We start from the raw sequence: 13,982 nt of genomic DNA on the forward strand, positions 1-13,982 counted from the left end.
TCTCCTCTCTCTCTCTCTCTCTCTCTCTCTCTCTCTCTCTCTCTCTCTCTCTCTCTCTCTCTCTCTCTCTCTCTCTCTCTCTTTCTCTCTCTCTCTCTCATCTCCTCTCTGTGACTCTCTCGCTCTCTCGCACTCTCTCTCTCTCTGTCCCTCTCTCTCTCTCTCTCTCTCTCTCTCTCTCTCTCTCTCTCTCTCTCTCTCTCTCTCTCTCTCTCTGTCTCTCTGTCTCTCTCTCCTCTCTGTGATCGATTGGTCTTCCTGGTGGCCCCATCTGCCTGCATGGCTTCCATAGCCTGCCAAGAGCCCTGCTTCCTCCCAGGTACAGAACCCGGTCTCTGGCCTCACCTGGCCCCATGCTGCCCTCTGCTCCTCCTCAGAATCCACTCCCCCAAAGAGGGGAGGCCTCTACTCTCTGTCTCCGTCTCTCCCTTTGTCTCTCTGTCCCTCTATCTCTGTCTCAGTATCTATCTCTGTCTGCCTGTCTGTCTCTTTCTCTCTTTCTCTCTCTCTCTCGCTCTCTCTGTTTGTATGTCTCTCTGTCTCTGTGTTGTTGTGTGTATGTGTGTGTCTCTCCCTCTCTCTCATTGTGCTGGTGTGTGTGTGTGTGTCTCTCTCTCCGTCTCTCTCATTGTGTTAGTCTCTCTTTCTCTCTCTCTCACTTCTCTCTCCGTCTCTCTCACTGTGTTAGTCTCTCTCTCTCTCTCTCTCTCTCTCTCTCGCTCTCTCTCTCTCGCTCTCTCGCTCTCTCTCCTCGTTGGGCCTTTCCTGTATGCTCGCACGCCCGGCCTCATCCCCTCCTGGTGCATATGCCTCTGTTGGCCACACAGGAACTAGAAGTGCCTTCATCAGTAGTGTGACGGGGGGGTCTGGGGGTGGCGAGGTGGCAGAATGAGGAACTGTGTGGTTTCCGTGTTGTTGAAGTCACACAACAAAGAGTATCAGGAGGTACCGTTAGCATGGCGTTGGTGTCCCTCTCCACACCTTTAAAGAGCTGCTTAAAGGTAGAGCACGGTGCACAAACAGCGTCTCAGCTAGTGTGTCTTAGGAGAAATGAGCTTTCATTCATAGGTCGACAGTTTCTTTGCCATCTGATCGATTGGTCAGCCAACAGTGATTGCTTAAGCTAATGGTTGCTAACAGACTGTAGTTGCTAATGCTAATGGCTGCTACTGTGGTCGATGGGGGCCGTCGGCTAATGTTTGCTAGGGGGTAATGGTAATGGTGATTGCTAATGGTCACCGCTACTTAGCTGGCTGGCTACGAGTCAGGCTCTCGCGGCTCCACTCAGATCGGCGTCTTAATGCCTCGTTTAGATTCTCACAGCGTTTTGCGCTGCATCACATTGACTTGGCTCGCGAGTGTGTGTGTGTGTGTGTGTGTGTGTGTGTGTGTGTGTGTGTGTGTGTGTGTGTGTGTGTGTGTGTGTGTGTGTGTGTGTGTGTGTGTGTGTGTGTGTGTGTGTAGGTGCGTGTGTGCGTGTGTGCGTGTATGTGTGCCTTTGTGTGTGCGTGCGAGAGTTGAAGTTGACCTCTGCTCGTGTCCTGTTGACCCCTGCTGCTCTCTCCATCCAGCCCCGCCCGGCTCCGGACCCGGTGGCCCTGCTGACGGCCGCGCACGCCGCCGCCACGCAGGCTCAGGTCTGACCTCGCACCTCGTCCCCCACGTCACGCGTGATCCTTGGTGTTCTCGCGTGATCGTGCATGTTCCCGTGTGATTCACATGCTCCCAGCGTATTCCCCAAGTAACACCTCGTATTCCGCACGTTTTTTCTCGAGTGTTCCCGCGTGATCCCGTGTCTTTTCCCGCGTGATACCGCGTCTTCCGGCATGATCCCTTGTGATCTCCTGCGTGTTTCAGAGTCTAGAGCTCGCTGCGTCCAGTGTTGAAGTCTCCTATTTCACCGCCTGGTGGGACGTAGCTGTTAGCCCTTTACAAGCTGTTTCAACGTCTGCCACTCTAGTGACATCACAAGTGGGAGTGCCCAGTACCCAGATGCATGATGGGAGAGATCTGGTAGAGGTTGATCCGTTGGTGGCTTGTAATGGTTAATAAACAGCAGGGGGTGAAGCCTGAGAGTTGAGGTGTGTGTCTGTGATACTTAACCTGTGACTGGTTCTACATAACCTATACAGTGGACTTGATTATGGGCAGGCCCACTTCAATCAATAGCACACACACACACACACACACATACACATACACACACACACACACACACAGTTATGCCCCACCTCTAGTTGGCCCTACTGGGGCTAGCAACAAACCACCCTTGACCCCAAATATGAAAGAACACCTTTTAAAAGTACCTGACCAGTGGGATTTATTTACGCAAACATATGAAAAGGACATGACATTACTACACACAACAAAGTCCAAATCATAAAGACAAGACAAATCCCAGAGAGGCAGCGCCAGCCAGCCGTCCCAAGACCAAAAGCCTCCCCCTGGGAACGGGAATCTGTGGCTTTAAAGTCTAGACGAGCGGTCCAGGTGCTCCCAATCAGCTCCACTGATGCAGCACAGCTGAGCACGGCCAGAGACATGCAAACAGAACAGGGACAAACACTACTGGGAACACAACCACACAGGAAACACACACAGCCGTGACACACACACACACACACACACACACACCGACACACACACACACACACACACACACACATTGTGACGGGTCAAACCCAGCCTGGGGGGAACGGCCAGCGCGCTGCCTCCTCTCCAGCACCACGGTGACCTGCCCTCGCTGTTCGCTCTGTCACATTAGAGGGTGGGTGTGGGTGTGTGTGTGTGTTGAGATGATCACCCTCACCACAGCGCTGGCTCTGGGGCCAACCGTGTGTTTTCATGACGCGCTTGAGCCTCATCACCTGCAGTCTAAAGTACTCCTCTCATGTAATGCAACGTGTCACAGAGGCAACGGGCTCACGGCCTAATTAACTCCGTGATGAATCTATTATTGGCTGGTTTTATTCATAGCCAGCTCCTGGTCTCCCTGACCGGTTAGACCGTTTACTGTTCAGCCGTTCAGCAGTCGCCTCATCCAGTGCACTGTGCTGTGACTTCAGGACTCTCATGTATCAGGCTGTAGGGGCTCAATGATCAAAAGACTCACTTGTTCAGAGTTCATCTAGAGTCTTGCACTTTTAACAATGTTTTTCCGAATGAGATGACATGTACTTTATTAACTCCTGATGGGGCGGGGGGGGAGGGGGATTAGGGAACGAGGTCAAAGGCATGTTGTTCAGAGTGTCGCGTCATGGTTCATCCACACAGTTGTGTGTGTGGTTCTCATCATCTAACCTCTGTGCTGTCGGACGGTCCACAGGAGAAGACGGAGGAGCGGCTAGCTGCCGAGCAGGCCTGGTACCAGACGGACAAAGTATGGCTGGTCCACAAAGATGGATTCTCCCTAGGTCAGTGAAGCTGAGCTGTGTGTGTGTGTTTTTTTTTGCCTTTTCCTCCAGCAGTTCAAGTTCTTCACAACTGTCATAAAACACACACCTGTGTCTCTGTCTAAAACATAAAATATTCAACTTATTTAAAGAATAAGTTGAATATCATTATGGAAGAACTTGTTTGGAAAGAAAGTTCAGAACTTGATTTGAAATAGAAACACATTTTTCCTTTGAGATTTTGTTTATGAAGGGACTGTAGAAAATGTTCTTTGTTTAACTCCGACCAAAACGGTCCCCTGTGGTTCATATGTGGAGCCTCCTGTTCGTCTCAACTCGCTCCCTGCTCCCGCTGCCGCCGCCTCCTTAAGCACCGTGTGTCGTACGTAAAGCGCTGTGTAAATAAAGGTTGGTCCCTGCTCTGTGTAGCCACCCTGCTGAAGACGGAGGCGGGCAGTCTGCCGGAGGGGAAGGTGAAGGTCCGGCTGGAGAGCGACGGCTCTCTGCTGGAGGTCGACGAAGACGATGTGGAGAAGGTCATCCATCAACTATTTACTATTTACTATTCCATTAACTATTTACTGTTCACTTTTTACTATTCTATCAACTATTTACTATTCTATCATTTATTTACTATCTTTAGACTTTCTAGAGACTACTTATTATTCCATTAACTATTTACTGTTCTATAAACTATTTACTCTTCTACTAACTTATTACTATATTCCATCAACTTTTTACTATCCTATAAACTATTTACTATAAACTATTTACTATTCTATGAACCATTTACTATCCTATAAACTATTTACTATTCCATTCACTTTTCCACTCACTATTGACTATTACCTATTTACTATTCTATAAACCATTTACTATCCTATTAACTATTTACTATAAACTATTTACTATTCTATAAACCATTTACTATCCTACTACCTATTTACTATTCAGTCAATATTTAAAATCCGCTAGCGGCAAGAACAATAAAGAATAGAAATATAAGAGTATTGTAGTTTAATGTGTGAGCTACACAACGAAGGAGCATGACTGTAGCTGACCCTGTGACCCCTGACCTGTGACCCCTGACCCTGTGCCCCCTGACCTGTGACCCTGTGACCTGTGACCCCTGACCCCTGACCCCTGACCCTGTGCCCCTTGACCCCAGGCGAACCCCCCCCACCTGGACCGGGTGGAGGACCTGGGGTCCCTGCGGTACCTGAACGAGTCCAGCGTGATCCACACGCTGCGGCAGCGCTACGGCGGCAACCTGGCCCACACGCACGCCGGCACCAACATGGTGGTGCTCAACCCCGTCAGCACCCCCGCCATGTACTCTGAGAAGGTATGTAGTACTACTGCCCCCCGCCATGTACTCTGAGAAGGTATGTAGTACTACTGCCCCCCGCCATGTACTCTGAGAAGGTATGTAGTACTACTGCCCCCCGCCATGTACTCTGAGAAGGTATGTAGTACTACTGCCCCCCGCCATGTACTCTGAGAAGGTATGTAGTACTACTGCCCCCCGCCATGTACTCTGAGAAGGTATGTAGTACTGCTGCCCCCCGCCATGTACTCTGAGAAGGTATGTAGTACTACCACACCCGCCATGTACTCTGAGAAGGTATGTAGTACTACTACCCCCGCCATGTACTCTGAGAAGGTATGTAGTACTACTACCCCCGCCATGTACTCTGAGAAGGTATGTAGTACTACTACCCCCGCCATGTACTCTGAGAAGGTATGTAGAACTACTACACCTAAATTACTACACCTAATATGCTACAAAAATTTAGAAAAAGTTAGAAAAATTATCAGCTTGGCTTGATGCCTGCTGTTTGACACTAAACACTAAGAAAACAAAATCGATCTGTTTTTCCATTAAAAAGCTACCTGCAACAGAATCCTTGAATGTTAGAATTAATTAAAGATGAAAAAAATTAAAGATAAAAGTCATGCAAAAAAGATTTGTAAAACGATTAAGGCTAACCTTAGCTGTTTCAAGATGATAAGAAATTGCTTGACATTTGAATGTGCTTTGCTGTTCTTAAACTCAATGATACTTTCACATCTGTCCTATGGTTTAACTACCTGGTCCCAGGCCAACCAGTAATTAAATCCATTGAGTGCCTTTACAATCGGGCCTTGAAAATCTTGGCCAAAAAGCAAATTAGGTACCATCATTGCCGCATTTTAAGCAAATACAACATTTCAAGTTTTCAAACTTTATTGATTTCCACTATGTAAAGCTTGTGTTTAAATGGACTTGCTCCTCAGCCTCTCTGTAAACACATTAAGAGACTACAGAGCTGCAGCAGATCCACCAGAGCAGCTTCAAGTGGCAACTGTAAGGTTTCATTCTGCTAAACATCTTTCACTCAGACAGCTTTTTCTGTGAAAGGAGCAAAGTCCTGGAACTTGCTACCTGATCACTTGAAATGTACTCTGAGGAGGTACGCAGTACTACTACACCTGTACGCAGTACTACACCTAATGTACTCTGAGAAGGTATGCAGTACTACACCTAATGTACTCTGAGAAGGTATGCAGTACTACACCTAATGTACTCTGAGAAGGTATGCAGTACTACACCTAATGTACTCTGAGGAGGTACGCAGTACCCTGAGGAGGAATGCAGTACTCTGAGAAGGTAGGCAGTACTCTGAGCTGCTCTGGTGATACTATGGTACACCAGGTCTTCTATAGTACACTACAGTACACTATGTTATCCTGTAGTGGTATTTGTACTAATGTGTATATGTGTGTGCCTGTGTGTGTGTGTGTGTGTGCTGTGTGTACATGTGTGTGTGTGCCCCAGGTGATGCACATGTTCAAGGGCTGCCGGCGGGAGGACACGGCGCCCCACATCTACGCCATGGCCCAGACGGCGTACCGCAGCCTGCTGACCACGCGGCAGGACCAGTCCGTGGTGCTGCTGGGCAAGAGCGGCAGCGGCAAGACCACCAACGCCCAGCACCTGGTCCAGTACCTGGTCACCATCGCAGGGAGCCCCAGCAGGACCTTCTCAGGTGAGTCTACGCACTGGGGGGCAGTCTGAACGCTACACACTGGGGTCAGTCTGAACGCTACACACTGGGGTCAGTCTGAACGCTACACACTGGGGTCAGTCTGAACGCTACACACTGGGGTCAGTCTGAACGCTACACACTGGGGTCAGTCTGAACGCTACACACTGGGGTCAGTCTGAACGCTACACACTGGGGTCAGTCTGAACGCTACACACTGGGGGCAGTCTGAACGCTACACACTGGGGTCAGTCTGAACGCTACACACTGGGGGCAGTCTGAACGCTACACACTGGGGGCAGTCTGAACGCTACACACTGGGGGCAGTCTGAACACTACACACTGGGGGCAGTCTGAACACACTGGGGGCAGTCTGAACGCTACACACTGGGGGCAGTCTGAACGCTACACACTGGGGGCAGTCTGAACGCTACACACTGGGGTCAGTTTGAACCAACACACTGGGGTCAGTCTGAACGCTACACACTGGGGTCAGTCTGAACGCTACACACTGGGGTCAGTCTGAACACACTGGGGTCAGTTTGAACCAACACACTGGGGTCAGTCTGAACGCTACACACTGGGGTCAGTCTGAACGCTACACACTGGGGTCAGTTTGAACCAACACACTGGGGTCAGTCTGAACGCTACACACTGGGGTCAGTCTGAACGCTACACACTGGGGGCAGTCTGAATGCTACACACTGGGGTCAGTCTGAACGCTACACACTGGGGTCAGTCTGAACACACTGGGGTCAGTCTGAACGCTACACAGAGGATTGGGGGTCACTCCTAACACTGGTTCTCTGCAGCGGAGAAGTGGCAGGCGGTGTACACGGCCCTCGAGGCCTTTGGCCACGCCTCCACCAGCATGAACCACAACGCCAGCCGCTTCACCCACGTGGTGGCGCTGGACTTCGACCAGGCCGGGCAGGTCACCTCCGCCTCCATCCAGGTAAACACACTGTCTAACCTCTCTGTACTGGCTAACCCCCACCTGCTCCTTAATGACCTGTCTCTGTACTGTCTAACCCCTACCTGCTCCTTAATGACCTGTCTCTGTACTGTCTAACCCCTACCTGCTCCTTAATGACCTGTCTCTGTACTGTCTAACCCCTACCTGCTCCTTAATGACCTGTCTCTGTACTGTCTAACCCCCACCTGCTCCTTAATGACCTGTCTCTGTACTGTCTAACCCCCACCTACTCCTTAATGACCTGTCTCTGTACTGTCTAACCCCTACCTGCTCCTTAATGACCTGTCTCTGTACTGTCTAACCCCTACCTGCTCCTTAATGACCTGTCTCTGTACTGTCTAACCCCCACCTGCTCCTTAATGACCTGTCTCTGTACTGTCTAACCCCCACCTACTCCTTAATGACCTGTCTCTGTACTGTCTAACCCCCACCTGCTCCTTAATGACCTGTCTCTGTACTGTCTAACCCCCACCTGCTCTTTAATGACCTGTCTCTGTACTGTCTAACCCCTACCTGGTAGACGATGCTTCTGGAGAAGACGAGAGTGACCAGGAGACCAGAAGGAGAGGCCACCTTCAACGTCTTCTACTACCTCCTTGCTGGAGTAGACAGCTCTTTGAGGTCTGCCTGTCTGCATGACATCCTACAAGTGTTTTCTTCATGAATAATGCCTGTCAGCCCTACCTCTCCCTGGTTACAAAAACCATACTATCGACTGTATCAACGCCCCTCCCACTCACCCTAAGACTGAGAGGCTCCTAGTCTCTGTGATGTTGATGACGCATCTGGATGATCGCTTTTGTCTCTCCTCTCCAGAACGGAGCTTCACCTGAACCACTTTGCTGAGAACCACGCGTTCGGGATCGCTCCTCACCAGAAGGTAGGGCCACCCTCAGCCTCCAGACCTGCTCTGCCCTCAGTCCACCTCCCCCTCTCAGGCCTGCTGCACTGGCACCCAGAGACCAGGCTCACTCAAGCTGATGTGTGTGTGTCTGGGTGTGTCCGTGTGTGTGTGTGTGTGTGTGTGTGTGTGTGTGTGTGTGTGTGCGCGCGTGTGTCTGCGTGCGTGTGTTCCGCAGGCGGAGGACAAGCAGCGAGCCTCCCAGCAGTTCTCCAAGCTGCAGGCGGCCCTGAAGGTGCTGGGCGTCAGCGGAGAGGAGCAGAAGGTCTTCTGGCTGGTCCTCGGGGCCATCTACCACCTGGGGGCCGCCGGGGCCACCAAAAGTGAGGCACCCGTCCCGCACCGCCCACATCGGCCACGGCCCGCTGCACAACACCTGCTTTCACCTTTCATTTTACATTGAGGGCGTTTAGCACTGGACGCTTTTGTCCAAAACGACTTAGAATGAGTTAATTCCTCAGACGAAAGAGCAACAACAATGTATTGTTGTCGGTACAGTAAGGATGCTCATAGAACCAAGTGCCGAGCACTAACAATCACTAGGTTAACCCATCCCCTGTATACAACCAGATAGCTAGGATAAGATGCTACACAATGCTAAGTACTATTTTTAAGTGCCAGGATGTAAAACATACAATGAGTGTGTAAGAGGGGTTTGGGTGGGTGGGTGGGGGTGGGGGTAAGGGGGAGGCTATGCAGAGTCGAGGTGAACTCTGAACACGTGCGGCAGCTGGTGAGTGACTCTGCGGTCCTGACCCAGGTGACGCACCTGTCTCACACGGCCACGCCCCTGCTGCGGAACACCTGCTTTCACCTTCAGGTCTCGAGGGACGAGAGGCCCTGGTTGGTCACAAAGAGTGGGGCGCGATCTAAAGTCTGAGTCGTCTCTTACGGCGGCCCACTCATCAGAACTAAGATATTCTCACTGAGCGTTTCACTCACTGAGCGCTGACAGATCGCTGAGGCATTACCGAGGAATTACACCCGATTTATCGCTGTTACATCATACCTACGGCACCTTGAACCACAGACTCGGGGGTAATTATGTTGGTCGTAATAGGATTATGGTCTGCTCTCCGCCGGGGAGAGGAACCGGTGTTCCCTGCCAAGACATAAATAACCAGCGTGCCCGCCCCGGCGTCCGGGCTGTTAACGCGAGGCGTAGTGGGAGAAGGGTTGGCCTCCCAGCTGAAAGATACTGGGATCCATCGCCAGGATCTGCAGCCTAATCGGAGTCGGTATCCCGGAGCAAGATGTCCCACCCCCTACCTGCTCCTCACTGACACGATCTGAACGCACTCCAACTGGCGTGGATAAACGCGCGAATAAATAGAAGCGAATAAATTAAGTATTTTTGGTGGTGCAGTTCCCGACTCCAACACTAGAGGGCAGCAGAGGTCTCTCTCTTATCGACCGATGGGCCCGTAACGCGCACAGGAGCCAGAACGCGATCTATTTTCTCCTTCACATGCACACGCACACATCATATCCATGTTCAATAAATACAGACGTAGTAGGAGCTGACGCTGGGCGCGCCAGGGAGTCTGGGGTTTCACTGTTCACAACGCAGACACACTTGTAGATGTTTAACTTTAACCCCTCAGGAGTATCGGGGAACTTGGAGCGCTGCGTGTCTGCTCCGGCTCTGTTCTTTATCCAGGCTTCAGCCGTCCTGCTGAGCGGCTCAGTGCAGCAGCCAGAGACATCGTTTCAATATATGTTCTAAAGTTCTGCTCGCTGTGTCTGTTCTTCAGAGATCTGTTCCTCTAATCTTTGGGCTTCTCCTCGAAGCTGATAAAAGACCCCGCCCCTCCCCACTCCCGACATGTTTGATGTTAGCAGTCTATCTAGAGACAGATAGTGCTCCGCATCGCCGAATCAATTTGATACGTGCACACGCGTGTGCACATGAACGACCCTCCCCTCCCTGTTGCTAGTGCACGAGGTTCCCCCACCCCCTAAGTTCACTACGATGAGCGGGCTCGCACCTCCGGGTGGTGATGGAGGGATGCTGATTGGACCGTTGGTCGCCGTGGTGACGGCCTCAACAAAATAAACACGAAACTTGGAGGATTTTGGATGACGAATTTCAAAATGATTGAAAATACAATTAATAATAGTTATTCTACTTCGTTTAAGAATGCTTGATTCTGATTGGCTGGGAGGAGGGCATTAACCCGGCAGGTTGCCGGCTGATTTGTCGGTTGTACTTGCTGCTGACTGAGCACAGCGTCATCAGTAGTAGATCAATACGCCGCTTGTATTATTTTTTTATATCACTGAAATTTCCAACATGAGGTCCATTGTAAAAATAAACCTTGTTTAAAAAAGTTTCTAAAATGTGTTGGAAATCGGAGGGTCAGTCGATACATAGTTTCGCAAGTGAGATACAATGTAGCAACTACGTTATTAAACTAGTGATCAGATGCAGCCTTGTGTGGTTGCTATAGAAACTAATTAGCTACAGCTGAGCTAACTTTATTCACCGTAGTTCTAAAGGGGACTACTTTTTGAGGAAGATGAACTCAAACAGTATACATTTAATAAGCATGCAATACGAATAAGAAAAAGCATAATTATTAAAGTATTTGAATTGTTTTATTATGTTGGCAAGCAAGAAGTAGAATTAATGGGATAATCACCTCAAGGTAAGGCAATAAACAGTTTGATATGCCCGGCTCGTTGAAGGCCACGAGCCGGGCATATCAAACTGTTTATTGCCTCTCGGTGATTATCCCTTACTTAACATTAACGTGATTTAAAGTAATTCAAAAGACAAAACCCAAAAACAATTATATATCCACAAAGTATCTTATTATTCAAAATGTACAAAATCTAAAAACAATCATGTTTAATGATGTATTAAAGAAATGCAGCCCAATATGTTTTTTTAATTTTTAGAACCCCCAAAAATACACAAATAAAAGCAAAAAAGCTAAAACCCTCCAGCCATTTATTTCCCTCCATCCGCCTTGTTTGAGAAGGGTCAGGATGCCCTCTCTCTGCCTGTCTCTCTGTCCCTCTCTCTCTACCTCGCTCTCCCCCTCTCTGTCTCTCTCTCTCAATCTATCTATCTCTACCTCTCTCTCTCGCTCTCTGTCTCTTTCTCAGAAGAATAGAAGAGAATAGAAAGCCTTTATTGTCATTATACACAGTACAATGACATTCAGAGTGTGTCTGGGTCATGCTGACCAGGGGGAGATGATAGGCCTTCACAGTGACCACACACACCAGTCCAACCTGGTGACCAATCAGATCACAGGAACCAGCCAACAAAATGACCAGGATGTTAAATATGAATACTTGTTGAAGATTATATCTGTGGATTTTTACTGGTCACCAGTGAAGAGCAGAGATAGAAAACACAGGCCTTTCTCTATTTGAAACTATGGACCTGGTCAATAAAATATTAATAAAAATGCTTAAAGAAAATAGATAATATGAGTTTCAAGGTCATTACAATATTAATAACAATGCTGATAGATCATAGATAACTTTACCCTTCAAGGACAATACAATATTAATAAAAATGCTTATAGATGATGGATAATATTAGGTTGAAGGTCACTATAATATGAACAACAATGATTAAAGATAAAAGTATATTTGTCTCAATGCAACTCCAATATTATCAAACGATGCTTAATAATACAGGTGTGGTGGTTTAAAAGAGATGAATCTGAGGTGTGCTTCGGTAAATCAACAGCAATCAAAGTGTAATAATCAACAAATTCAACCCATATTCATATTTAAGGTTGTTATTTATATCTATAGAAATGTAAAACCTTAACAAGAATCTCTGGTCCTGACTGGGCTTGTGGCCCTCAGGGTCAAGAGCGAGATGATTCCTCTTTTGGGAATCATTAAATCACATTACATACCTTTTTTGTTTCTTTTTTTAAGTCACTTTTTTCAACAATACTTGGAATTAGTGCATTCACTAATTCAGACAACACCCAGAAAGTTGCTAGAATCCTCAGAGTAAATACAATTCCTCAAATAAGCAAAAGGCTTCAAGTGCTCCAATGCAGAAACAAGAGACGAATGGATCTGACGAGTCTCAGCCTGCGCTGGAAGATGTGCCGGGTCCATCTGACCTGGGGTCAGCGGGCAGCGCGGTCCACCATAGTGGAGCCAGGACTAGTAGGGTCCATCTGACCTGGGGTCAGCGGGCAGCGCGGTCCACCATAGTGGAGCCAGGACTAGTAGGGTCCATCTGACCTGGGGTCAGCGGGCAGCGCGTTCCACCGCAGTGGAGCAAGGACTGAAACAGTCAAGATTGTGTTGAGTGGCAGCTGGGGTCCCCCCATAGTGAGGGGGTGTCTGATCAGACCACGTCCCGGGTCAGACCACGTCCTGGGTGTAAGATGGGTCTATCCAATCAATCCTCGGTAGCTAATGGAAGCTTTCACATCAACAAAACCAAAAAGAACGGCGTAAAATATGAAGTGTCGAATACTCTTTAAACACTGCGGTCTGATGAGGTTTTAGCAAGAACACATAAAAACCCAAACTAGCTGCCCTAAAAACATGAGCACATTTGATGCGGTGTGTAATAATGACAACGGTGTGTTCCCCCTCTGCTGCCCCCAGCTGGCCGGAGGCAGTTTGCGCGCCACGAGTGGGCCCAGAAGGCGGCCTACCTGCTGGGCTGCTCCCTGGAGGACCTCGCCTCCGCCATCTTCAAGCACCAGGCCAGGGGCCCCACGCCCAGGGCCGGAGCCCCCCGGCCCGCCCCCGAGGAGGGGGGCGCCGGAGACCCAGGTAGATCCCCCCCCCCCCCCCCCCCCCATACACACATGGAGGACATGGAGGGTGGTCGTGTCCTCCCTCTCCCTCTCTTGCTCTCTGTCTCTCTCTCTCTCTCTCTCGCTCACGCTCTCTCTATCTCGCTGTGTTTGTCTGTATCTCGCTCTCTGCGTTCATTTCACTCCCTCCCACTCTCTCTGACTCTATCATCGTCTCTGTCTCTCTCCCTCTCTCTCTCTTTCTCTACCTTTGTCGCTGTATTTGTGTTTTTGTCTCTTGCTCGCTGTGTTTGTATCTCTTTCTCTCTGACTTTCTCTCCCTCTCGCTCGCTCACTCGCTCGCTCGCTCTCTCGCTCTCTGTTGTTTGTTTCGTTATCTCATCAATCTCTCCTCTGTTCTCTCTCTCTCATGCTCTCCCTATCACCTTCACTCTCTCTCTCTCTCTCTCTCTTTCTCTCTGTCAGTTTCACTCTGTCTCTCTAACTTCCCCCTATCTCTCTCCATCTCTCTCTCGGTCATGCCCTCTTTCTCAGTCTCTCACTCTCTCACACACACATACACACACACACACACACACACACACACACTCACAAATATAGTACAACAGGCCACATGCTGATGTGCTCGTGTTGTGCGCGCACACACACACACGCGCGCGTACACAACCACCGCACACAAGGGCCCGTGCACGGGGGAAATTGCATGCGGTGGTGAAGTAAAGCTTATCTTAGTAATGAATAGCACAGCTTTCTAGTGGCTATTGACAGATAAGTACACACGCCGCCCGCGACCAGCAGTCCAGATCCACTGCCCCCTCATTGTCCTTCAAATCAGAAGCCATTGATTTTCCCCACATGTGCAGTTCCTCCTCTTTAAAGGAGAACACACACACACACATACACACACACACACACACACACACACACACACACAAACAC

General features: G+C 49.3%; 1 protein-coding gene across 1 annotated transcript; it reads left to right on the forward strand.

Moving 5' to 3' along the window:
- Nucleotides 1-315: 315 nt before the first annotated feature.
- On the forward strand, nucleotides 316-13,059 carry LOC311372734 (unconventional myosin-XVIIIa-like; the record flags this gene model as incomplete). The annotated part of the gene is made up of 11 exons (XM_084489690.1): nucleotides 316-1,001; nucleotides 1,572-1,637; nucleotides 3,326-3,413; nucleotides 3,822-3,928; nucleotides 4,561-4,737; nucleotides 6,211-6,421; nucleotides 7,231-7,373; nucleotides 7,915-8,015; nucleotides 8,211-8,274; nucleotides 8,474-8,618; nucleotides 12,889-13,059. Coding segments are annotated over exons 1-11 (1,318 nt in total), but the record flags the coding sequence as incomplete, so codon positions are not given.
- Between the last annotated feature and the right edge of the window lie 923 nt (nucleotides 13,060-13,982).

This window comes from Micromesistius poutassou, assembly GCF_964030765.1.
Source record: "Micromesistius poutassou genome assembly, contig: SCAFFOLD_1411, whole genome shotgun sequence".
In the NCBI taxonomy this organism is placed as follows: Eukaryota; Metazoa; Chordata; class Actinopteri; order Gadiformes; family Gadidae; genus Micromesistius; species Micromesistius poutassou.